The sequence below is a fragment of the Microcaecilia unicolor genome, chromosome 8 (genome assembly GCF_901765095.1).
Source record: "Microcaecilia unicolor chromosome 8, aMicUni1.1, whole genome shotgun sequence".
NCBI classification, from domain to species: domain Eukaryota; kingdom Metazoa; phylum Chordata; class Amphibia; order Gymnophiona; family Siphonopidae; genus Microcaecilia; species Microcaecilia unicolor.
Genome location: NC_044038.1, coordinates 65,766,616 through 65,793,719, shown reverse-complemented (window position 1 = coordinate 65,793,719; position 27,104 = coordinate 65,766,616). Strand labels below are relative to the sequence as shown.

Here is a 27,104-nt window from a genome sequence, read left to right as displayed (position 1 = left end):
CAAACCTTTTTTAAGACCAGATACACTAACTGCTGATACCACATCCTTAGGCAATGAATTCCAGAGCTTAACTATTCTTTGAGTGAAAAAATATTTCCTACTGTTCATTTTAAAACTAGTACCATGTAACTTCCTTAAGTGTCCCCAAGTCCAACTTTTTGAAAGAGTAAAAAATCAATTTACGTTTTACCTGTTCAGCAACCCTCCGTATTTTGTATACCTCTATCATATCCCCCCCTCAAGTCATCTCTTTTCCAAGCTGAAGAGTCCTAACCTCTTAAGCCTTTCCTCATATGAGAGGAGTTCCATCCACTTAATTATTTTAGTCACCCTTCTTTGAACCTTTTCTAATTCCGCTATATCTTTTTTAAGATATGGCAACCAGAATGTCACACAATACTCAAGGTGTGGACGCACCATGGAGTGATACAGAGGCATTATAATATGCTCTCTTATTTTCTATCCCTTTCCTAATAATTCCTAGTAATCTGTTTGCTTTTTTGGACGCCTTCACACACTGGGCAGAAGATTTCAGCATATTGTCCACGATGACACCTAGATCTTTTCTTGGATGCAGATTCCTAGGATTAAGCCTATCATCAATTAACTATGATTTGAATTATTCTTCCCAATGTGCATCACTTTGCACTTGTTCACATTAAAACTCATCTGCCGTTTGGATGCCCAGTCTTCCAACTTCCTAAGGTCTTCCTGCAATTTTTCACAATCCACATGTGTTTTAACAACTTTGAATGGATTTGTGTCATCTGCAAATTTAATCACCTCACTCATCTTTCCATTTCCAGATAATTAATCAATAGGTTAAATAGAACCAGTCCCAGTACAGATCCCTGTGGCACTCCACTATTCACCTTCCTTCACTGAGACAGCTGACCACTTAACCCTACCCTCTATTTTCTATCCATCAACCAATTCCTAATCTACAACAGAACATTGCCTCCTATCTCATGGCTTTTTAATTTTCTCAGGAATCTCTCATGAGGGATTTTGTCATACCACTTCTGAAAATCTAGATATACTATTTATTGTTTATTGTTTGCATTTGTATCCCACATTTTCCCACCTCTTTGCGGGCTCAGTGTGGCTTACAATAAGATAAGAATAATGAAAATACATTTGTTACAACTTGGTTATGGGTTATATTGTACAGGTATGCGAAATAATCGAAATATCATTAGGAATATTACAATGGGACATCAACATTGAGACATTGGGAGGAGACAAAGGGAAGCTTAAGGGCAGTGTTAAGACACAAAGGCACATGGTGTACATATTTCTATGAGTAAATGTATGAGTAATGTGGAATTATGGGGGATGGGAGATCATAATTGGATGTATGATGCATTGATGAACAGTGAGTGTGGACTCTATGTGTTTTGGTTCTTTCCGTAAATTGTTTCGAATAGATAGGTCTTCAGTAATCTGGATCAACTTTATCCATATGTTTATTCACACATTCAAAGAAATGAAGCAAATTGGTGAGGAAAGACTTCCCTTGGCTGAATCCATGTTGACTCTGTCCCATTAAACCATATTTGTCTATGTGTTCAGTGATTTTATTCTTTATAACAGTTTCCACTATTTTGCCTGGCACTGACATCACGATTAACGGTCTATAATTTCCCAGATCACCCTTGGATCCCTTTTTTAAAATAGGCATTACACTGGTAACGACAGGTTACAAATCACTTTAAAGCAGATCTGCAAATTCATATTTGAGTTGTTTCTGTACCCTGGTGTTTATATTATCTGGTCCAGGTGATTTACTAATCTTTAATTTGTCAATTTGGCTCAATACACTTTCCAGGTTCACAGAGATTTCTTTCAGTTTTTCTGCATTGTCTAACTTGAAAACCATCTCTGGTACAGGTAGCCCTCTTACACCTTCTTCAGTAAAGACAGAGGCAAAGAATTCATTCAGCCTCTCTGCTATGGCCCTGTCCTCCCTTTTACTCCTTGATGATTTAATAGTCTCAGATTCCCTCACAGGCTTTTTGCTTCTGATGTACCTGAAAACGTTATGAGTTTTTGCCTCCGAGGCAAGTTTCTCTTCATATCCTCTTTTGATCTTCTTTATCAGTGCTTTTCATTTAACTTGCCAGTGCTTATGTTGCTTCATGTTTTCTTCATTTCGATCTTTTTTCCATATTCTGAAAAATGTTCTTTTGGCTCCATTAGCCTCTTTCACTTTTTCTTTAACCATGCTGGCTGTCATTCGCTCTTTCTAACTTTATTAAAGAAGTGGAATACATCCGATCTAGGCTTCCAAAATGGTATTTTTAAAACAACAGTAATCAAAGGGATTGATCACTTCCCTTATGAAGAGAGACTAAACAGATCAGGGTTCTTCAGCTTCGAGCAAAGACAGAGGGGATATGATACATAGTTATAAAATCATGAGTGGCATGGAACAGTTACATAGGGAACAGTTGTTTATCTTTTTAAAAAACATAAATAAGGCTACTCCATGAACCTAATGACCAGAAGACTGAAAACAAAAATTGTATAAAGTTCTTCCTCCACTTTAACATATCATTAAGCTATGGAATCTGTTGCTGGAGAATGATCAAAGCAACTAATGTATCGGGATTCAAAAGAGGTTTGAACAAGTTCCTGGAGAAAAAAGTCCATATAAAATTAATAGGTAGACTTACTCATCCCTGGAAATGAGTTATGAGAAATAGATTTATGTTGGGAATCAGTTGGTCACTTGTGATCTAAACTGGCCACCATCACAGACAGATTACTGTACTCAACTGGACCTTGCTCTGACTCAGCATGGCTTTTCTTATTTTTTTATGACGTGGAGGGGCATAATCAAACAGGGCACCCAAGTTTTCCTGAGGGCGTCCTCGCAGGACGTCCCTGCGAAGGGGCGGGGAAACTGCTATTATCGAAACAAGATGGGCGGCCATCTTTCGTTTTGATAATACGGTCAGGGACACCCAAATCTCAGCATTTAGGTCGACCTTAGAGATGGTCGTCCCCAGTTTTCGGTGATAATGGAAACCGAGGACGCCCATCTCAAAAACGACCAAATCCAACTCATTTGGTCATGGGAGGAGCCAGCATTTGTAGTGCACTGGTCCCCCTCACATGCCAGGACACGAACCGGGCACCCTAGGGGGCACTGCAGTGGACTGGCTGAACGGAAAAAGCCCTTCCCTTACCGATCCCTTAGCGATTCAGAAAGGAACGGGCATGCATGAAGGAAATAGCATGCAAATGAGGTGCTCGCTGTTAGCTCATTTGCACACAATTTCCTTCCTAAGGAGGGGAAGCCAGTTGAGGACATCCAAAATGTGGATGTTTCTGTGAGAAGGACGTCTATGCCTTTGCGACACCCCCTTTATTTATTTATTTATTTGGATTTTGGATCACAAGTAGCAGCAGTGGGATTTGAACTGGCCACCTCTGGATTGCAAGACCAGTGCTCTAACCACTAGGCCACTCCTCCACTCCACTCCCTTGAAATTTGGCCATCCCTGTGTGTGTGGGGGGGGGGGGGGGGGTTCAGGACGTACAAAATGTTTGAAACAAGGACATCCACGCCTTCGCTATACCTCCACTGAAACACACGCACGCTCCCCCCACCGGGACCTGCATACTGCTGCGATGGACCTGAGTATATTTGAGGCTGGCAAAAAAAGTTTTTATGTTTCAACAATTTTTATTGATGATATAACAAAAGTAACCGTCAACAATCTCAATATATATCAATTGGAAAACAAGACAAACAGAGTACCAGCATGGCGAAAATCTCATCATCAAAATATTTAACATTTTCTCCCCCTCCAACTCCACCCCCCACCCCACCCCCTCAGAGTATATGCCACGCTGTTTATTAACTTTTAAGTGTATTTCAAACAACTAAAACTCATCATCACAATCAAATGCTGTAACCATCATCATTCAAAAGAAGCGTAGAGAGCCTGGATTCTTATAGCTCCCTACCATTTTATGGTTCAACAATTTATCTTAATAATTCAACATTTACAGTACAGCCTGCCAATTCAATTTGAACCTCCTTAGGTAACATGTCATAACCACACAATAGTAACGTTCACCGTTATCCTCCATAGTTCGTAATAAGTCCCCCCCTTCCCCCCCAACAACACTGCTATACCCATCAAACTTTTACTTGCCTACTCCCCCCCTCACCCTCTATCCCCTTCCCCCCTAATTATAAGAAAAAAACATATCGATAAATCAGACCAATAATGAAAATCCCCCCTCTAAGGAGATACACAAACTTTTGATCTATATCTGAAATGAACGACTCCCTTTCAACTGAGAACTTAAAGCGAATTGATCACTAAACTCCTCCCTTTAGGAGATAAGCTTTGGATATATGGCCCCCAAATGTCCAGAAACTGCCTCCGCCGCTTAGGGGAACAGCCCACCCCTCTCCTTTCAAATAGCATGAATTCATGTAATCTGTTCCGCCAGTGCCAGAAATCCGGGGGGGGTCTCCTCCATCCATTGACTCATTATAAGCCGCTTACCAATCAGACAGGCCTTGCGAATCAACTGTCGGGCCGCACCACCCTGTAACAAAAAAAGCTCATGCTTATCTAGCAAGATCCCCAAAAGGGAACACATGACTCTGGATCCCAAAAGAGTGCCCAGATACCGAACAATGGAGTCCCAAAAATGCCGCACCTTGTAACACCCCCTCAAATAATGAAAAAACGACCCAGGAGCCCTCCCACACTTCCCACAGAGAGGAGTGGATACTCCTCCCATCCTGAACACTTGAGTCTTTGTTAGGTAGGCCCTGTGTAGAATACGATACTAGCATTCTCTAAGTTCTGCATTACCCGTCAAACCTGAAATCCTAGATGTCAAAGCATTGAAATCCAAAGCCAAATGTGGCCTTGCCAAATCGTCCGCCCAGCGCTGTTGAATTTGCCCTCGGGCCTTGGGCACCATATATCTTCCCAACGCCCTATGCATCCCAGAGATTGAAAGACGTTCCCCCTGCATCGAATGAAAAAACTGCCGCAGGAAATGACAATGCCGAGAACCTAAAGCCCCCCTGTCCAATGAATCAACATAATGCTTCAGTTGGGCGTGAGTGAAGATACCTCCCATATCATACCCGAGTCCCAATGCCCCCAGATTCAACATTACCCCTGCCGATCCAACAGATGTTCTAACCTAGTTATACCTTGTCGCGCCCATTTCTGAAAAACCACATTCTCCAAACCCGGTCGGAACAACAGGTTGCCCTGAATAGGAAGAATATCCGAGATCCATCTACTCAAGCCAAACAGCTTCATCATATCTTTCCAAAGACTTCGCAGAGGGGTCAATAATATACTATTACGCAACTCCACCGGAATCATCTTGCTGGGAGCCTGTAGTAAAAAATGAAAATTACACGGCGTATAATACTGGTTTTCCAATCGTCTCCATATGTAATCATCTCGCGCCAAAAACCAGTCCCCAATGTAACGCATGAGACAAGCCCAATTATAACGCCGCAAATCCGGCAGGCCCAAACCTCCCTCACCCCAGGACCCCTGCAATAGATTCAACGGCAGCTTTGCCTTCCTTCCCCCCCAGCAAAAACATCTAATCACCCTACCCAACTGATTGAGGTCTCTGGCGCTTAGATAAATGGGCAACATATGCAGCAGATATAGCCATCTGGGGAACTCCACCATTCTGAACAACTGGATCCGCCCAGAAAGCGACAAAGGCAAAGACATCCAAGCTCGCAACCTCTCCGATGTGGCCTTCAACAAACCAGAGACATTCAGATGGTACAACTCTGAAACCCTCATCGACAAGCGCAGACCCAGATATTTAAAGGATCGCTGCGCCCAATGAAGAGGGAACTCCCCATCCCACTCCCGCCGTATCTCCTCCGCTGATGGCAACGCCAATGACTTGGAATAATTGAGAAGAAACCCAGCGAAGTCTCCAAATTCTCGAAAAAGTTCTAAAAGGGCAGGTAAAGAAGTGCTCGGCTCCGTAAGATGCACCAGCAGGTCATCCGCAAAAGCAGAAAGAAGAAATTCCGTTCGCCCAACTGGTACTCCCTGTATCTCTGGATGCTGTATGATTTCCCGAATGAGAGGATCCAAGGAAAGAACAAACAAAAGAGGAGACAAGGGACATCCCTGTCTGATCCCTCTATAAATCCTAAAAGACTCTGAGCGTTCCCCATTCACCCACACATACGCCCGCGGTTCCGAATACAAGACCTCAACAGCATCCAGAAAAACCCCCCCAAAGCCGTAATGTCTCAAAACAACAAACATGTAGGACCAGTTCACCCGGTCGAACGCCTTCTCCACATCAAAGCTAACTAAGAGCGATGGCAGGCGTTCCCGGGCTACAACTTCCAAAGATGTCAAGATAGATCAAACATTCGCAAAAAAAAAGTTTTTAAAGTTGTTTTTTTCAAGGTGGGAGGGGGTTAGCCACCACTGGGGGAGTCAGGGGATGTCATCCCCGATTCCCTCTGGTGGTCATCTGGTCAGTTCGGGCACCTTTTTGAGGCTTGATCGTAAGAAAAAATGGACCAAGTTGGCCAAGTGCTCATCAGGGACGCCCTTCTTTTTTTCATTATCGCTCGAGGACGCCCATCTGTTAGGAATGCCCCAATCCAGCTTTCGCTACGCCGACACGCCCCCAGGAACTTTGGTCGTCCCTGCGACGGGAAGCAGTTGGGGATGCCCAAAATCGGCTTACGATTATGCCGATTTGGGCGACCCTGAGAGAAGGACGCCCATCTCCCGATTTGTGTCGAAAGATGGGCACCCTTCTCTTCGAAAATAAGCCTGATAGATTAATCATACATTAATTAGGTCCATTAAGAACAGCAGGATCAAAGCTATATTGGCTCATTCCTTTTTAATGCACCACGAACTGACGGTGAAGGTTCAACATGATCTTAAAATGAAGAAGCAGGAGAGTTACTGAAAGTAGGCATGCTTGAATTTGAACTCGGACCACAATGTACATGACATTTAGTGAGTAGGCCAATTCTACCCACCCATTTATCCAATTGTTCAAGGAATCATGTGTGGCCTCTGGTATGTTCATTACTTGCTATCTATGAAGATGTGAAGGGCAAGTCTATAACCGTGCATGTGTAGCTACATGTGGCATATGTGCATAAGTCAACAACCAAAAAATACATATGGTAAAAAAATACAGTTGTCAGATGATACATATACACAAAAGGGAGAAGTAGAACAAGGAGGTTCTGACCTCTGTGTGTCTTTTACACAAGAATATATTTATCTATCACAGAAGAGTATCAGAAAAATAATAGGGCTTCTTATGGGACATCCCATTACAAGATCCAACCTTGAATCTTATATATTCAATCATTTACTCTTCTGGATTTTTTTTTTTTTTTTGTGGAAAATGGTAAAATTTATTGGGTGGAAAGTTTTTTGTAAACATTCTTCAACATACCTTCATCATTATATTTCAATATATACAAGGCAATCCCAAATCATAAAATCACTTAGCTTAAATCCTAAAGCAGCTGCTGAGATGTTAAAACCCTGGAAAAGCATTTTGGCAGTTTCTATCTGCCTGCATCCAGAGTTTGCTGTCTTTTGTTCAGATCGCGATCAGATGTGACCCCAAAAGGGACTACCAAAAATATGCCATTACAAAAGTGTCCCTTTGGAGCCAAATCTGGTAGTGATAAAAACAAAAGACAGCGAACTCAAGATGCAGGCAGATAGAGACTATTCCAGCATTTTAGCGCCTCTTTCCCTCTTCATCATTATACTGCAATACATAAAGCAATCATATGATTTGGGATTTCTTTGTATATTGCAATATAATGATGAAGCTATGTTGAAAAGGGGTTTGATAAAATGTATTGTGTAAAAAGGTTTTTTTGTAATTTCACAAAAAAATCCAGAAGAGTAAATGATTGAATATATAAGATTCAAGGTTGGGTCTTGTAATGGGATGTCCCATAAGAAGCCCTAACACCTTTAAAGAGTCTTCATATTTATCAGATACTCTTCTGCAATAAATATATTCTTGTTTAAAAGAAACGTAGGAGTCAGAACCTTCTTGTTCTACTGTTCCCTCTTCTGTTCCCTCTTGTGTATATGTGCATAAGTGCCAACAGTGGTGAAGCAAGGGGGGCTGCCACCCGGGGCGGTTCGCCGTTGCACCCCCCCCCCCCCCGACCCAGTGCCTACCCTCCTCAACTCCGTCCAACCAGCTCCCACACCCTACCTTTAAAGAAATCTCAGAAGCCGTGGCGAGGCGAGGCGCAGTGCCTGGCGCCTGCATGTAAAAGAAGTGTGGATCGTTTCATCGGGTCTTCCCTCACTCTGTCTGTCCCGCCCTTGCGGAAATAGGAAGTTGCGTCAGCAGAGGGCAGGACAGACAGAGTGAGGGAAGACCCGATGAAACGATCCACACTTCTTTTACATGCAGGCGCGAGGCGCTGCGCCTCGCCTCGGCTTCCGAGATTTCTTTAAAGGTAGGGTGCGGGAGCTGGTTGGACGGAGCTGAGGGTAGGCACTGGGTCTGGTGGTGTTGATGCGCCGAGGGGGGGGGGGGTCATCGTGCTGCACCCGGGGGGGGGGGGGAGCTGGCAGGGAGCACCCCCCTTGAGCTGACACCCGGGGCGGACTGCCCCCCGCCCCCCCTTGCTACACCACTGAGTGCCAAGATAATTGGCAATTAGCATGTAACTGTAAGAAGGGCTGGAATGTGGGTGGAGCACAGAAGAGGCCTAGGTGTGTCTCCAAGTTATGCACAGATCATGGAACACTTAGGCACAAACAGTTAGTTACACCTGCCAGTGATCTGGTATAACTGCACCTAACTTTAGGCACGTCAATGCCGATTTACATTAAGTATTCTACAATGGCAACTTGCCGCACAGATACCTTTATAGACTTGGTGCCCAGCGCTCAGCATTGAGGTGCCCAGTTATATAATTGCCTGTTTGGTGTACAATGTCTTTACAGTCAACACATTCAAATATTAACGGACTGAACTCACGGCTCCACCAGTTCCTGACGCCAACAGAATACCAAAGAGTCTTCCCCAGGCAGCCCCGATGAGCAAGGATGGGATGAAGACCCCCGCAGACACAGTCAGCCCATATGTCCAACAGGCCAGGATGAAATAAACCAGAGTGAAGAGACCCAGGGTCAATGGGTTAAAGGAACCTGTGGGGGAAAAAATAACTAGTTACTAAACACACATTGTTTTTGTTTCTTTTGGAATTAAATTGTTTTTTAATTTAGCATGGTTAATTACATTCTACTCACTTAAAAAAATAAAAATCAACCTAGACTTCTAAACAGTTGGAATTTTGTTTTAGAGTTTGTGAATGATAACCTGAACCTCCAATGTTAATAACAGAACTATAACATGCTATTTGATGCTAACATGACAATGTAGGATCCCCCAAAACTTGATATAGTGCCCAAGTGTTAACACCATAACCAGTGCTCAAAAGCACCATTTACACAACCAAATATGAAATAGTGCCTCCGAATATTTTAATGGAACATGTCAGAGGGGGTGGTACCAGCAGGACCTTCACAGGTGCAAAGGCTCAAAGGCTCCCCAGTGCTTATTATTGCTGCTTCATTCTTTGCTGATATAGGCCCAAAGGCACAGTAACAGGGGCAGTAGCAGCAAAAGGAGGGGGAGGAGATCAGCCCAGACCCTATGATCTGATGCCTCTCCTGTGCCCCCTGCCATGTATATGGAGCTTATCAGGTTTATATTTATTGCCATTTTTATACTGCTATTCAAAATTGCGCTAGCCTGCTATTAACGTAATGAAAGAGACACCAGGTGTCTCATAGAAAAGGAGTTGGACTTTAGAAAAACATTGTGAAGAAAGTATCTCAAGAAGGTAGATGTGCTAGAAATGCTACATATCATACAGGAGTTGTTCCAACTCCCCTGCAGTCTTTGACCGAGTAAGTAGGGAATCAATATAAAGACACATAGTGAGGGAAACACAAATCAAATAGCAACAGAGGAAAAAAAAAGCTCAATTTTGAAGATATTCATTATAAAGCAGCAAGAGTTCAGCCAAAAGACAGGGGCAGATAGAGGAAGAGGACAAGACAGAAGATATTGAAATTGAGGGATATGAGAAGGAAAGAAATATGAGTCATCTACAAAGCAGTGAGAGAACACCTAATAGAGGAAACGAGGGAGCCAAGACCGAGTGTAAACAGAGAAAACAGAGCCCCCCCCCCCCACCAAGAACACTAACAAGGTGCGGGGAGAGGAGTCAGATAAAGAAATTATTGGGATGGACTTGAAAGACATGGTTATATAATAGAAGACATACACAGTAGGGCCATATCTAAACATAGAATAGTGTTTCAGAACGTTAAGCCTCAACCTGTTGACTAATGATGACCCCCAAGCTGGTTGAAACCTTATCTACCACTCTATGACTGCCTGTTTAATTCACCTATGGTCTGCTGCTTTTCTTTATGTTGTCATTCACGGAATACCTGCTAGACCAGAATCTGTTCATCTAAAGAGGCATGAGCTTTTTAAAAATTCTCACAAAACATATTCAAGCTCTACTATGAGAAGCCATAAACATACTGGGCTCAAAGTGTTTCTTTCCTCATGGGATTATTTGTTTTGGTAGAGAAAGGGACATTATTGTCTATTTTTATTTATTGCCCTGATATGCAAGAGTTTTAGAGAGAAATTTACAATGTGGTTTGAGAAGCTGTGCACTTTACACACATGAAAAAATGTCTCTCACAAATACCACACCGAGTTAAATTATTCTTTGACAGATAGGGGTACAATTCTAAGTGATAAAATCCATCATCTCTCACATTGGAAGTATGGTTTGATAGGTTGTGGAAGGCTATAGAAATCAATACGTTAGTTGTTCCTTCAAATGAGAAGTTGGACTCTACCTGTCCTTTACAGAATACCTATAATAAAAGATTTAAGAGATTCTGTGCGAACATCCACAAATCATCAATATAGGGGGTATAGGCTTTTTTTTCTCTCTCTCTCAATACCTCATCACAGAAAAGGTGATGTTTTGAGAGGTTGAGATGGGCTAACTAAGTAGCCAATGACATGTAAGTAGATTTGGGCTCTTAATTATGTATGGTTCTGAACAATAACAAAGTCCAATAACCCAGGGGTATCTGTAAACCAAAAAACAGAGCCTAACTTCCGTTGAATGCTATAAAAATGAGTGTATGGATGTGAATATGTTTTATATATATATATATATATATATATATATTATATATATACATATACATATATATATCTACTATAATAAAACTCACCCTCAACGTTCTGTAGACAACGTTCTGAAGTCACTCAGTCACTCCCTGAAGGGTTCATGGATTCATGGTGGTGAAGCCACAACAATGACCATGTCTCTCTGCCCCGCCCTCGCATGACGGACCAATCAGAAAAAACACCCTCAACATTCTGAAACACAAAGGACCAACACAACACCGTTCCCAGGCAACACTAGGCAACGTAAGACAGACCAATCAGAGGAAACTACGTGACAATAAGGGAGGAGCATACCCCAGCAGAATGGCTCATTATCTGTGCAGCACGGAGAGCACAGAACCACCGCTGGAACGAGAGAAGAATATTCCTGCTGTGGGTATGTGCAAAAATAGACCAGCACAGCACATCCCACAACCCCCAAGCAAAAAACAAAACAAAAAAAATACACACATCAACAACCTGCACACACACCGCACCCTCACACACACACACACAAAATAACTCTGTGACACATACACACAAAAAAAGCCACATGCTAGCGCCCGTTTCATTGGTTTCGGAAACGGGCCTTTTTTACTAGTATATATATATATATATACATATATATATATCAGGGGCGTAGCTACGGGTGGGCCTGAATGGGCCCAGGCCCACCCAGAGTCCGAGTCCATCCCCGTCCATCCATATCTTCAAATCCTCGCCCGCAGCGATGAACCGGCGGGCGGGGCGCCAGTGCGCCACTCTCCAGTAGTAAAAGCAGCAAGCCGGCAAGTTTGAGTCCGTCCTTCGCTTCCCTGCCTTCTCTGCGTCCCACCCGCCTGAAAGGAAATGACATCACAGGAAGGCGGGACGCAGAGAAGGCAGGGAAGCGAAGGACGGACTCAAACCTGCCGGCTTGCTGCTTTTACTACTTGAGCATAGCGCCCTGCCCGCCAGTTCGCCGCTGCAACCTCAGGAGTGGAGTGCAAGTGAGCCAGCCCACTGTAAGGAAGCCATTTGGTAAATTTCTGTTTCCACTCCCCCGTTCAGCCATCGCGTCGCCGTTCATTCAAAACACAGCAAGCAAACCTGTGAGCTGCTGCATCCACATTGTTGTTCTTTGCCAAGAGTTGAGAGATGCTGCGAAGGGGGAGAGAGGGGGGTGGAAAGAAACAGGATGGGTGGGGGAAATTCTGGCCACACTGGATCACAGGAGAGGGGGGCAAGACGAAAGAGAGAAGTGACAGGAAGATGCTGGGAGGGGGTGAAGGGTGGGGAGAAGAGAGGGAGCAGATGCTGGGCTAGAAGGGTGGAGGGAGAGAGACATTGGGAAATGTGGAACCATGTGGGAGAGGCCAAGGGGGTGGCAAGCAAATGAATGCAAGGAGGATGGTGATTACAGGGGAAAGAAATATGGTAAGGGGGAATAGATTGAAGATGGAAGGGAATGGATGGCTGGGGAAGTAGCGAGATGGGGACTAGGAGAACTAGTGGGTGAAAAGGAATCTGACAGGTATCTGAAAAGTAAAACAAAGGAAAAGGGGTTAGACAGGATAAAATTTGGGTGGACAGAACAGAAAAGAAAAAAAAGAGGAAAGAGCTAAAATGGAAAGTTCAATATGTCAGAGGCAAGTGAAGTGAGGGAATGGAACAAGAGAGGAGAAAAAGACAAATGGACAGCAGCTGCTTGAAGGAGAAATAGCAAAAAGATTGGAAAGTTCAAAAGAGAAACTGGATCAACATGATGGAAAAAGAAAATGACCAGACAACAAAGGTAGAAAAGGCATTTTATTTTGAATCTTAACTGAAATATGATAGCTTGAGAAATGTGCATAGCGGATGTCACTTTCCTCATGAGCTAAAGTGTTTCTGTTTCTATTTTGAGTTGGGAGGTGCTGGGGGAGAGGTGGAGAATAGGGGGAGGAAGGGGGCGGGGCAGAGAAAATTTTGTGCCCACCCACTTCGGGCTCAGGCCCACCCAAAATTGGCTGTCTGGCTACGCCACTGATATATATATATATATATATATACACATATATTTTTTTTACATATACACTACCCCTTCCAAGACTATTTTGGAAATGGAGGGAAAAGACTTAAAGGTCAAAATCTATGCCTAACTATTCTGTACAATTTTGTGGCAATTTCAATATTATGCTATTTTGATTTGCATATGCTACATCTTTAAAGTTCAACCCCAAAAAGTTTATAGCAAAAATAGTTAAATACATAAAACATACACCATACTATGATGCATCTTATTAGACCCCTTTAATAGTTTCTTTCTTGGAATTATTAGGAATAGGATGGTAAATAAGACCAAGAATACTATAATGCCTCTGTACTGTTCCATGATGTGACCTCATCTTGAGTACTGTGTGCAATTCTGGTCGCTGTATCTCAAAAAAAAAAAAAAAAGATATAGTGGAGTTAGAAAAGGCTCAAAGAAGAGCAACCAAAATGATAAAAAGGATGGAACTCCTCCCATATGAAGAAAGGCTTAAGAGGTTAAGGCTCTTCAACTTGGAAAAGGGATAGCTGAGGGGGGGGGGGGGGGGGGGGGATATGATAGAGGTGGTGTAGAATGGGTAAACGTGAATCAATTGTTTATTCTTTCAAAAAATAAGACTAAGGGACACTCAAGGAAGTTGCATGGTAATATTTTAAAAATGAAAAGGAAGAAATATTTTTTTCACTCAACAAATAGTTAAGCTCTGGAACTTGTTACCAGAGGATATGGTAACAGCTATTAATCTATCTGATTTAAAAAACATTTGGACAAGTTCCTGAAGAAAAAGTCCATAGTCAGCTATTCAGATAGACATGGGGAAGCTACTGCTTGCCCTGGGATTTGTAGAATGGAATGTCGATACAAATTGGGTTTCTGCCAGGTACTTGTAACCTGGATTGGCCATTGTTGGAAGCAGGATACTGGGCTAGATGGACCATCGGTGTGCCCCAGTATGGCTATTCTTATGTTATGTTCCTTCTGCTTTACCAAAGAGCAGTTTTATAAGACACAATTTCTGCATGTTAACTGGAAAATTCTTTATAAAATGACCTCCTTAGAGGCCATTTCTCATCATCCAGACCAATCCAGAACATGTGGTTTGTGCCCGTCAGGGTGCCATGAAGCAGGTCAACTTATGTGTTATCTATTCATTGACTGTTTTATTTGACTATATTACTGTTTATTGTATTTAATTTAATTTTATGTCTATATATGTTGATTTTATTATGTATGTGATTTTGGGATCTGCTTAGATAATGAGGCAGAATATAAATCAATTAAACTAAACTTCAGCACTATAAAAGGCACTGTGCAGCTACAGCTCATCAGTATTCACCTAACAAAGCATGAGGACTAGGGAAAAACAAACTACCCTAACTATAAACTTTAGAGAAGAGGAATGCAAAGATGAAAAAATACCCATTGACAGACTGAAGGAAAGAAATTAGCAGGTTAAGATCAAAAGTTTCCATTAACAGCCTCCCTGCAGAGCTTGCAGTCCTACAATCTAATTTTCAAAAAGAAACTCTATAAAATATGTACTCCACAGTTAACAGGTACAAACTCCCTGCTGAAAAGTATGCACAGGGAGTTTAAAATAAATACCCTGCATACCTGAGTGAGCTGGACCCAGCCCCACCCAGGTCCCCCCATAGCATCTCCTCTTTTCCTTATACATATGGGGAGGGTCAATTTTCAAAGGAGGATTTTGTGCAGATCAACACACATTTATATACAGATAATCCTTTTGAAAACTTCCCCCGTAATATTGGGCATTATAATCCTGTCATTCACAAAAATGAAATATTGACTGGTGTCTTTGTTGAAAGAGTAAATAGAAAAAAATCTTAAGAGCAATGCCTGAGCATTTGGTATTTCTTTCTAATTCGCTGAGCTTGAGGACTAAACAATACCTTAACCTACTGATCCATGCAACCATCCCAGACAACAAACTAATAACTTTTGGACAAAAGAACATGATTTATGCAAGCCACTGTCCCAGTGGGTGGAAACAATGTGGGGGCAATTCTATAACTGGGCACCTCCAATTAGCCACCCAGAGAGCAACTGGTAGGAACCTATACAGTAAAGAAAACGAGGCAATTCCTTTCCTTTATTTTATTACATTTGTACCCCGTGCTTTCCCACTCATGGCAGGCTCAATGCGGCTTACAGATTATATACAGGTACTTATTTGTACCTGGGGCAATGGAGGGTTAAGTGACTTGCCCAGAGTCACAAGGAACTGCCTGTGCCTGCAGTGGGAATCGAACCCAGTTCCCCAGGACCAAAGTTCACCACTCTAACCACTAGGCCACTCCTCCACTATTTATAGAATACTAGTATAAAAGGCCCATTTCAGTAGGCAATGAAACGGGCGCTAGCAAGGTATTCCCTCCTCCTCCCTCCCTCCCACCCTCCCTGTCTCCAGACCCCCCTCCCTCCCTCCCTTATTCCACACCCCCCTCCCTCCCGAGTTCCAGCCCCCCCTCCCTCCCAGACTCCCCTCCCTCCCTTTCTTCCTTCCTTTCCTTCTGAGTTCCACACCCCCCTTCCTCCCTCCCTTTCTTCCTTGCTTCCGAGTTGCAGACCCCACCTCCCTCCCTCCCAGTTCAAGGTCCCCTGAAGCCCGTCCCTCCCTCCCAGTTCAAGGCCCCCTCACGCCCCTACCACCGAGTTCCAGATTCCCCCCTCCCTCCGATTTCAACACCCCCCCCTCGGCGTTACTGACCCCTTGACCCCCATGGCGTGACCCTGTCGACCCCCCCCATTCCCGCAGAAAACCCTCCCCCTTCGCGTACCTGTGCTGACGACAGCCACATTTCTCTTCTTCTCTGCGCCGACGATTGATGTTGTTCGGGTGGTGGATAGATCTGTTATGCATCTGAGCGATGCGATTCGACGTCATGACGATCGGGCGCTAGCAAGGTAATCCCCACCCTCCCTCCTTCTCTCTCTCCCACGGTGAGTTGGTGAGTGTGAGCGCTCCACCCTCAACGTCACCACGTTGTAATGCAAGGGCGGGGCACACACTCATGGGCAAAAGCGATCTACACAACTACAACTTCCGGCTTCATTAGAACGTTGGAGGTGCGTTTTATATAGAGAGATTAGTGTAACTGGGAGCACCTAGGTATAGCAGGTACCTGCGTAACTTACAGTACTCAGTAAGTTACATGCATAAGTATGTCCTACCCATGCACCGCCCTATGTATGTCCCCTTGCAAATCCACAAAAGGTAAGCTAAGCAGGTATTTGCAGAATAGCGCTTTGACATCATGTTGGCATATGCTATTATTCTAAATATCTGTGTGTGTAATGCGCACCTAATTTATAGAATTACCCTCTGTATGCTTAACTATCTATAAACAAATGTGAAAAACACAAATGCTGACCTGCTGGGTCATGAAAAAGGCTGCGAACACTTCTCTCAGGGGTAGTGAAGAAGGTAGATGCCATGGAATTATATTGTCCATCTGCACAGAACAGCTAGGAGAGGAGACAAAAGCCAGGAACATCTGTTAGTAGTGACAGTACAAAGAGGAGCAAGGCAGAGGAAGTGAGGCTTGACAGGTCTCCAGCCTACTGCTAGAGGTGGCTGAAAGTGTTAAGCGTACAGTTATTCCTGAAGTTCACTATAAGAAAGTAATGTCCAAGAATGGCTCTGAATCTAATGAGAATGCAAAATGGACTCTTTTATGAATATTCATTGTGGGTATCCTGAAAACCTGACTGGCTGGGATGCCTCCAGGACTAGGTTTGAGAACCACTGTTCTATGCTATCTTGGGTCTTCTCTTATCTCTTTCATTGCACTTTTAGTATATTCTTTGGTGGATCTTCCTCCACTAATATCCTATTATGATGAGCTTGGGTTCCTTAAGGCACTGCCCAATGCCGTGTGGGACACCAACTCATAATGTGCACATATGAAGATATTGGTGGTGGGTAGGGCTAGGGGTAATCTGCACAGACCTGCATTTACAACACAATCTTTATGTTGACAACTACGAGATCAGCTCCAATGCACCAGAAATCCCACCATGAATCCCCAAATCTCAACCTGCCTGTTCAACTTTGCCACCTGGGATGCCTCACCACTACCTTAAAAATGTATGGTGTCCAAGACATTACTTACAAAAAAACAAACAGACAAAATGACTGCAGATAAAGACCATATGGTCTACCCAGTTTACCCATCCAGATCATCCCTTCCTTCCCTTAGAGATTCTATGTGCTTGTCCCACACTTTCTTGAATTCTGATTCAGTCCTTGTCTCTACCACAAAGGAGTATTTTCTCAGATTGCGCCCAAGTCTATACTCTTTTACGTTATCCTGACCCCTCATTCCAGAGCATCCTTTCAACCGAGACTCACCTCCTGTGTATTCATTCCACAGAAGTATTTATGTCTCTCTTATCATATCTCCTCTCTCCTGCTTTTCTTTCAAATTCTATATATTGGAATCGTATGCTTTAGGATGCAGAGAAAGGCAACAAAAAAAATAAAGGAGGTGGGACGGCTTCCCTATTAGGGAAGGCTAAAGCAGCTAGGGCTCTTCAGCTTGGAGAAAAGGCGGCTGAGGGGAGATATGATAGAGGTAGCACCTCACTACTGGAGAGTTTGTTCTTATACAGAGTGATTCAAGTATGGGAATCTTTTCCTAACAAACTGAAACAATCTCCATTATACTATTTATTCTGAAAAAAAAAAACCCTAGACATTTGAAAAATTCTTAATTTCTTTCTCACATTTATCACTACATTTGTAATTCGCTTTAAACCTTGATGGGAGTTGGCAGAATACAAATAACATACCAGTATATGGCTTCCTTTCTTTTCTTTTCTTTCCCCTCCCTAAGTAGAACCTTGCACTCTACCAAACAACTTTCTATGTTCCAAAAGCTAAGGGTGTTAAGTTTCATATTTATTTTGAGTAGGTCCTTTGGCTTTATAGCAGAGGAATAATCTTCCATGGACCTTAAGAAGTCTGCCTGAGTATTTTAATTTTCATTATGAGCTGAAAACTTTTTTTTTATTCGGTGTGTATTTTGGAAATAACAAATGATTTATTTATATTGATCTTTAATAATATAATGCAACACTTACCGGACGTAAAATAATTGTTATTTTTCCAGACTTGCTGAATTATTTAGGGCTCCTTTTACAAAGTGGCATTACTGATTATTGTGTACTGAATCGAAGAAGCCCATGGGAATTGAATGGGCTTCTTCGCATTCAGCATGCCGCTAACTAGTAGCGCTGCTTTGTAAAAGGAGCCTTTAATTTGTTAACTGTTTTGAAACCTATAGTAAGGGAATTTAGCAGTATACCAGATAAAATACACTGGATATTTAATGATGTTCTAGTATCTGCTCTTATTCGCCATCTGGGTTCACTTTGTCATCTCTCTTCCTACCTGTAGAGGGTACTTGCTCAAGCCCTGGTATCTCTGTTCTTACCTGCATAGGGTACACACTCGGGCTCTGGTGTGTCTTTCTGAATTGTAAAAGGTGTGATAGAAACTAAAACAACCCCCATTAGTTTATCACAGAGTAATATAGAGGGGCATTTTCGAAAGAAACGTCCCAAGTTGCGATTTGGACATCTTTGCAAAACGTTGAAATCCAGGGGCAGGGAAAAACGTATTTTCGAAAAAGGATGGACATCCATCTTTCGTTTTGAAAATACCGTCAGACATCCAAATCCAAGGACATCCTTAAATTTGAACATCCCTATATTTGGACGTCCTTGGATTTGGATGTCTCTGATTGTAAGCGATTTTCGAAACCAAAGATGTCCAAGTGCTGGAAGGAACCAGCATTTCTAGTGCACAGGTCCCCCTGACATGCCAGGACACCAACCGGGCACCCTAGGGGGCACTGAGGGTGGACTTCACAAATTGCTCCCAGGTACATTGCTCCCTTACCTTGTGTGCTGAGCCTCCCAAAACCCACTCCCCACAACTGTACACCACTACCATAGCCCTTAGGGATGAAGGGGGGCACCTACATGTGAGTACAGTGGGTTTTGAAGGGCTCACATTTACCACCACAAGTGTAACATGTAGGGGGAGGATGGGACTGGGTCCACCTGTCTGAAGTGCACTGCAGTACCCACTAAAACTCCTCCAGGGACCTGCATGTGCTGTCATGGACCTGAGTATGACATCTGAGGCTGGCACGAAATATTTTTAAAGATGTTTTTTTGAGGGTGGGCGGGAGTTAGTGACCACTGGGGGAGTAACGGTAGGTCATCTGGACATTTCGGGCACCTTTTTGTGCCTTATTCGTAAAAAAAAAAAAAAAACACGTCCGGGTGAAAATGTCCAAGTGTTCGTTATCGATTATGGGTCAAAGACGTCCAAGTGTTAGGCATGCCCAAGTCTTCGCTACGCTTCCGACATGCCCCCCTTGAAATTTGGACATCCTTGCGACGGACTGCAGTTGGAGACGTCCAAAATTGGGTTTCGATTATACCGATTTGGACGTCTCTGGGAGATGAACATCCATCTTCCAATTTATGTCGAAAGATGGACGTCCTTTTCTTTCAAAAATGAGCCCGACAGTCACTTCTGTATTAAACACTAAGAATTCAGCACAAGATAAAGAATTTCAACACTCAAAAATTGTGCAGGAAAAACTGGTGCTACGATACAGTAAATCTATACAAAACAAAAGGAAAATAGCTAATCCAAAATGATGTTCTATCATATATTTGTTTATTTTATTTTTTTATAAAGGAGAAAACCCCTCAGAACCTATCGGACCTGACGTCCTAGGTATACAACGTGCCTAATAATGGCCGTTGATAGTTTCTATCATGGGGGGTTGAATTTTCTCCTTATTTATTACGTGCTACTGCTGTGCTTCAAAAATGACATTCAATTCTGACTGTAATCACACACAGGCTTAGTCTAAAGTGCCCATAAACGCGAAACATCGCTTAGCTTTTAGTACATGAATGCAAAACAACACTTAGCTTTAATGCCTCTGTTCTTACCTGCAAAGAGCACTTACTTGGGCTCTAACTATAAAGGGTAATCGTGTGGGCTCTGTATCTCTTATCTTACCTGCAGAGGATATTCTATTGAATTCTCTTGCAGAGGTTGGCAGTCGTTGGAATAATAAATCATGATAAAGGCTATGGTTGCAGTGACTGCAGCCACCAGCATGGCTTCTACAACTTGCAGATAACGGCGATGGATGTACCTAGTAAATCAAAAGGTAAGTGACATAAAGCTTTTGCTACCTCAAGAATTCTTTAAGAAATACACCAGACAAGGGTCATGTAATTAAGCCACAAGATCAGCTAATGGATATCAGATAAAGTCATGGAATGAGATTATAGATATGTACTGAAAATATTTTCATTGTATTTAGTTTTTTGTTTTGTTATTTGAAATAAACAAAAAAAATGTTTTAAAAAATATAAAAAGGAAAACAAAATTGTGCCAGGTCAGCCCCATCCAATCTGTGTGTCTATACTGCCTGTGTTTCCCCCCATCCTTTTGTCTTGCCTATAGCCAGATCCAAATAGTGAGGAAGCAATTCCCAGTCACTCCTGTCACATTCGTGCCATGCTCCAAAACACAATCCCCTGGATTCTGTATATGGCGCCCAAAACTGGGCACTGATCCAAGATGTGCACCCAACTAAATTAGGTAACGAGCCAATTATGCACCAATTTGAATTTGCGCACACATCTTGCTGTGCAGTATTCAATAACAGTGTACCCCAAATCCCATAGTTCACAATCCAAAAGGGGGTGTGGCCATGGGGTATTCCTAAAATTTGCGCTCTCTGTTATAGAATACCAGGGATGTGCCGGGAATTACACCTGGTTTCAGCAGGCGTAAGTCCTAGTACTCAAATCTGGGCGCTGAAATCGCCACTCACTTCTACAACAGATCTGGGAAGGCGGTAGAACGAGAGGACATGAAATGAGATTGAAGGGGGGCAGACTCAAAAAAGATGTCAGGAAGTATTTTTTCACGGTGAGGGTGGTGGATGCTTGGAATGCCCTCCCGCGGGAGGTGGTGGAGATGAAAACGGTAACGGAATTCAAACATGCGTGGGATATGCATAAAGGAATCCTATGCAGTAGGAATGGATCCTCAGAAGCTTAGCCAAAATTGGGTGGCGGAGCAGGTGGCGGAAGAGAGTTTGGTGGTTGGGAGGCGAGGACAGTGGAGGGCAGACTTATACGGTCTGTGCCAGAGCCAGTGATGAGAGGCGGGACTGGTGGTTGGGAGGCGGGAAATACTGCTGGGCAAACTTATACGGTCTGTGCCCTGAAAAAGGCAGGTACAAATCAAGGTAAGGTATACACATATGAGTTTATCTTGTTGGGTAGACTGGATGGACCATGCAGGTCTTTTTCTGCCGTCATCTACTATGTTACTATGTTAACAGGTGCTCATCTTTGCGCCCATTATAGAATAGCATTGAGCGCTGAATTTATTCAGTACTGATTTTCGAGAACCTAATCTAGTCTATCAATTTAGCCAAGGCTGGCACCAATCTGCAATGACTGCGAGCCCCATGGATACTGGGGAGGATGCGGATCTACCTGCAGTGAGTGTGGGACCCTTGGACGGCAGACCTGGGCAGGGCTGAACTCAGCTGCAGCGAAAGTTAAATGTAGTACTGAGGAGGAATCAGTTCATGGGCAGCGAGTGTGGGATCCTCGAGACTGCGCTAGAAGAGTGTGCTCAGGCTGTAGCGCTATAGGCTCAGCTTTGCAGCAATGAGGAGAGAATAACTCTCAAAAGCTTATCAAACATATATTAAGGTAGTCCCATAAAAAAGGTATTGCCTACAACTGGGGTATGTGAAAATAAGGGCTAACAACCAAGTGGACTAACAGCAATCACAATTCTCTGCCAGGACTGTGGAACTTTCACACAATTGGGGGGGAAGGGAAGACAGTGAGCAACACTTATTTTTCACAACAAAACTATGTGCACAATTTGCTTCTAGAATACACACTTGTAAATATATAATTTGTTTCATGTTTAAATCCCCCACATACATTTATTACTGCTCTGACCACTTTACCTGATTCTGAATATTGTCAACCAGTAGTTCGCTGCGTTGAATACTGCACCTAGGATGCCACCTAGAATCGGTGATAAAAAAGCAAAGTATTAATTGCTCTGATATAGCATAAATCTGTGGTTAAGTTAAAAGTGGATACCAGAGAGGGGACAGTTTCAGATACAGCAGTTCACATATCCAGTCAGAAACAACCTCCTCCCCTTGCAATTCCTTTGCACCACTGGCACCACTATACACAGATCACAGAATGAAATAACATCCATATATGGGGTAACCATACAGTTCCACATCCAGGAGGACAAGCTGAGCCAGTCCTTGTTTTAGTTTTACCACAATGTGTACAGGAAAAATACATTTTGGTTTCCCGATGCAACCTCGCATGGAGTGGAGTCAAATGAGGACTGGCATAGGTTATTCCCCTAGATTCAGAGCCCTACAGTCACCCGTATAAACATTCCCATCCTAAATTCCTCTACCACTGACTAGATTACAAAGAGTTTAGAGTGACCCCCTTATGGGTCACGAAACATGTTTACACTCTTGAAGACACTGACAGGCTGATAATCAGAAGCAAACACGGGTGCAAGAGGCTATTAGTGCCATACTAGCACCCCATGATCAGAGCCACCAAGCGCGTAAAACAACGCACTCGCAGACTCTGACCGCAAGTAGCATGCAAATGCACGTTAAAACAAGAATTTTATTATTCCTCCCCAATGCTCAACAGGCAGTGTGCCAAACACTGCTGAGAACTTCCTTATATGGTGGTGAAGCCTCGCCCAGTGCATCTCAGGATGCGCCATTTCCAAAGGGGTGCTGGAAGAGGAGGGAGTGTACTACTCCCTCCTCCACCACTAAGGTACAGAGAGATTGGGAAAGGGGGCCACTAGACCACCAGGTTGTTGGGGGGTGGGGGTTGCTTTGGTGGCCTATCGGGCCTCCAGAGCTGTTTATTTGGTGCAACGGGTGTTAGAGGTCCTCCGGACCTCTAGCCCATGTCGCTGGCTTGGGGTGGGGTTCGGGGGGGGGGGGGGGGGAGGGCATTAGGCCACCAGGGCCTTGCAGTTGCAGGGCACTCTGGGGGTCACATGGACAACCTGGACCTGTCAAACAAATGCAGGAGAATTGCGCCTGAGCATATGCTCCGCAAAATCCTTGCGCACTTTTATCCTATCATCAGAGATAACAGCGTGCTTAAATTTGCATGCTATTATCTCTGAAAAAAGGGGCAGTAAAGACCCATGCTATTCCAGCGCTATAATTAGAGCGCTATTTGGAACAGCGCAGGGCTTTTGATCATCTAAACTAATTATTAGAAATACACACACACACATATATATATGAAGAAATACACACGCACCCGCACACACACACACATCCTGAAGAGTGAGATATAAAACAATGTGAAAGACGAGCAGCAAGACTGGAAAAGTGGCACCACCCATGAACATATTAAGTACGATCTGGGACAAGAAGCAGCTAACTACTCCAATGAAGATGAATTTGTATAACAGTACTCTGATATCCACTTTGTTATACAGTGCAGAAACCTTGGCCAGTAACAAAAACTCTCCAGAACAGACTAGATAGTTTTGATTCACGCAGCTTAAGAACACTAAAAGGCAAGTGCATGAAACGATTAAAACCAAAACAATAAGAGTGTCAACTAAAGAAGCACCAGTTAGTAAGATACTACAGCAATGGTGACCTAGATAATTTGGGCAGCCACAAAGAATGGATGAACAGTGCATACCAAGGCAAGCCATGAACTGGAAACCAAAATGGACAAATGTCCAGGAAGGCCAAGAGAGACGTTGCATCAAACAGCTGAGAAGGACCTCACTGAACTGGATATCAGAGGCTGAGAAGCAGTTGATGAACCACAAGACCAACAAGTATGGAAGATGCATCTGTCTGCCTTATATGCCAACTGGTTTAAGAAGACATTATGATACATAATCCCCCTTTCATATTGTTGTATACCTTATTCTGTATTTATATGTAAAAACCAGGTCAGCAGGTGTCAAGGTGTGATCCTTGACCTTTGCCAGCAGGGACGGTGCAAAGGTATTAGGAACCCTAGGTGAACTTTTACCTTACATACCCTTGCCTTGCCCTTCACCACCACAATTAATCAAGTACTTCTCAAGATCTTAATAAACAAAACTCAGCAACCATGATAATACTAATACCATTCCTTCCAGAACAATCCTGTAAATATATATAACTACATATCTAAAACTATTGTACTTTTTTTGGGATCTTGCCAGGTATTTGTAACCTTGATTGGCCACTGTTAGAAACAGGATGCTGGGCTTGATGGACTGTCCAAGTATGGCAATGCTTATGTGCTATATACAACGGAAACAAAATTTCCAAAAGCAATTTAACTGGATAAATTGTTTGAAAATCGACTCTCTTAAAAATTATATACGGATGTTTCTTGAATTTGTGTGGCTATCATGACATTGTTTTGCTTTGACTGTAGTAGTCATTTTTCTCCTCCCAAAGAAGTCAATGCCCTAACAACTGCTTAGTCTGCCACTGCCTAACCTGTCTAGTGATATCTACTTAGTTAAGTAGCATGGCTGAATAAGGAAGACATATTTAAAGATGGTGATGTCAGCACTAGCATCAAATAAGTACAAACGAGACCACTGTGGGTTGAGGTCTCTCTTTATCTTTTGGGAAGCTGAGAGATGTGTTGCACTGCAGTCAGTAAGGAGATATCTGTGGTTCAGTGTACCTTATGGAAAGAGCAAAATCCTATGCCTAGACCCTGGGCCTAGATTGCTGAAAGAGCCTTGAGATGATCATAGAGATGAGAGAAAAGGAATCCTATCTGAAACTGAAATTGACAGAGTTTGAGTTGTTGAGAGATGGGTTTACGAGTAAAACTGTAGCTGATGAAATGCTTTGCTTAGAGGAGAAAAGTCTGTTTGGCTATAGAGTGAACTAGAATCCTAATGGGTACAACTGCAGGCTGAGAATTGGGAAGCCAGAGCTCAAATCCTGCTTCTCCTAATGATACTTGTGTTCGCCTTGGGCAAATCGCTTCTCCTTCCACTGCATAAGTCTTAAAATCTTAAAATGATTCCCTTGAGGGAGGGAGACTTGATTAGACAAATTATTTAGAGAATTCTTCTGACATTATTTCTACTAGGGCTACTCTCCTGGTTACGTTCTCTACTGAGAAGGATAAGTTGATGATCTTGAAATCTTATTTCAAAGAGAAAGAGTACTTCTTTGCAGGCAAGAGATTCAGAAATTCCCGGATGTGGCTTGTGCATGCAGATAAAGAGAAACTTATTTCTGGAATTAAGGTCCAAGGTATTAGCTTGGATTTTACGGCTGCTCTGAACCTTTGCATCACCCAGAATTCTCATTAGAATATTAATGAGCTGACTGTAATAAATTTGTATGAGGTTCTCGGTGGCTGCCACCAGCACATGTTAGAGCCATGGAAAACCCTTTTGCAGCTTAGGGGTTTGGGGGGGGGAGGGGTTAGTGTGTAGGATTTTTTTTTTAAACTTTGTATGGTTTGATTTTCTTACAAGGTGAATTTTTCTTGATAAATTTCAAAATTCTAATTGGGAAAATAGGCTTAGACAGGAAAATAACTTGTGTACCTGCTTATAATTCACCTTGATCTCTAGTTTAAGAGATGGTGAGTAACTGAATCTAAAATCCAAAGCCAGTGAAAAAGAATCTGGGAACCCAGTCCACTACAACTTCTTGGCCAGCCTTTTATAATCCCCAATAGCCAGAGCTGGGTTCCACACCCTATCAGCAACTGGTTTCAAATAACCTGGGTCAGTAGCTGTCAGATTATGGTATATGGTACACATCTGTATCAACAGATTGTGTAATTTAAATTTATTCAGGAATGATCGAGACCCAGTATAAAATAAACCGATAACCAGCTAATAAAGTGAACTTGCTTACCTGTAATAGGTGTTCTTTGAGGAAAGCAGGATACCAACCCTTACAAGTGGGCAATGTCATCTGATGAAGCCCAGGGAAGAAAATATAAACAAAGCTCAAGAGTTTCCCAGAATGTTCTACCAGCATATGCAGGAGTTCCCACACCAATGTGGTTGCACAGGGCCACCTTAGTTTAGTACAAAGTTACTAACAGATGAAGTTGGCTCGAATGACTACACTTTCTCCTACTACAAAGCAGGATCACAGCCCTACTAATGGGAAATCCGTATCTACAGGTTGCCTTAAAAAAAAAAAAAAAAAAAAAAAAGGAAAAGTAAATGTCAGAGAGCAAAAACCACATGAGTTTGACTGCCAACAGTCAATTTTTTATTCTTCTTTTTTGCTCTCCAGAAAAGCAACCTGGAAGTAATAAAATAAATGGACCTGGGAGGATGGAGTTGGAATCTAATCATTAAAGAGATTCTTCAGGACACACTGACCAAGGAATCCCCATCAAAACAATAACGAGATTTCAACCTCGCAAAGAAAGTCTACTTTACAGCATTGTGGATCTCTTCAATGGAGATTGACCTGAGATGGGTCACCGGCACTGCCATGACTTCTGGGTCCTATGCCTCCCAGATCCTTAGGCACAACAGAAAGAGATGCAATTAAGTGGACTTTGTAAGGACTTTAAGGGCCCTGTTTACTAAGCCATACTGTAGATGCGCAAACATTTTAGAGCGTGCTAACGCTAGAGACACTCATAGGAATATAATGGGTGTCTCTATTTTTAGCACACGCTAAAGTTAGCACGCCTATAGCACAGCTTAGTAAACAGGGTTCTAAATCTTCTCCAGGCAGAA

General features: G+C 42.9%; 1 protein-coding gene across 1 annotated transcript in view; it reads right to left on the bottom strand.

Moving 5' to 3' along the window:
- CLCN7 (chloride voltage-gated channel 7) overlaps positions 1-27,104 on the bottom strand; it is a 131,839-nt gene that overhangs the window by 27,824 nt on the left and 76,911 nt on the right. Inside the window, exons 14-17 of the mRNA XM_030212156.1 lie at positions 22,315-22,375; positions 20,328-20,466; positions 16,654-16,747; positions 9,019-9,188 (exon numbers count right to left, since the gene is read on the bottom strand). Coding sequence (XP_030068016.1) covers positions 9,019-9,188; positions 16,654-16,747; positions 20,328-20,466; positions 22,315-22,375 — 464 coding nt within the window. The remainder of the gene's footprint in view (positions 1-9,018; positions 9,189-16,653; positions 16,748-20,327; positions 20,467-22,314; positions 22,376-27,104) is intronic.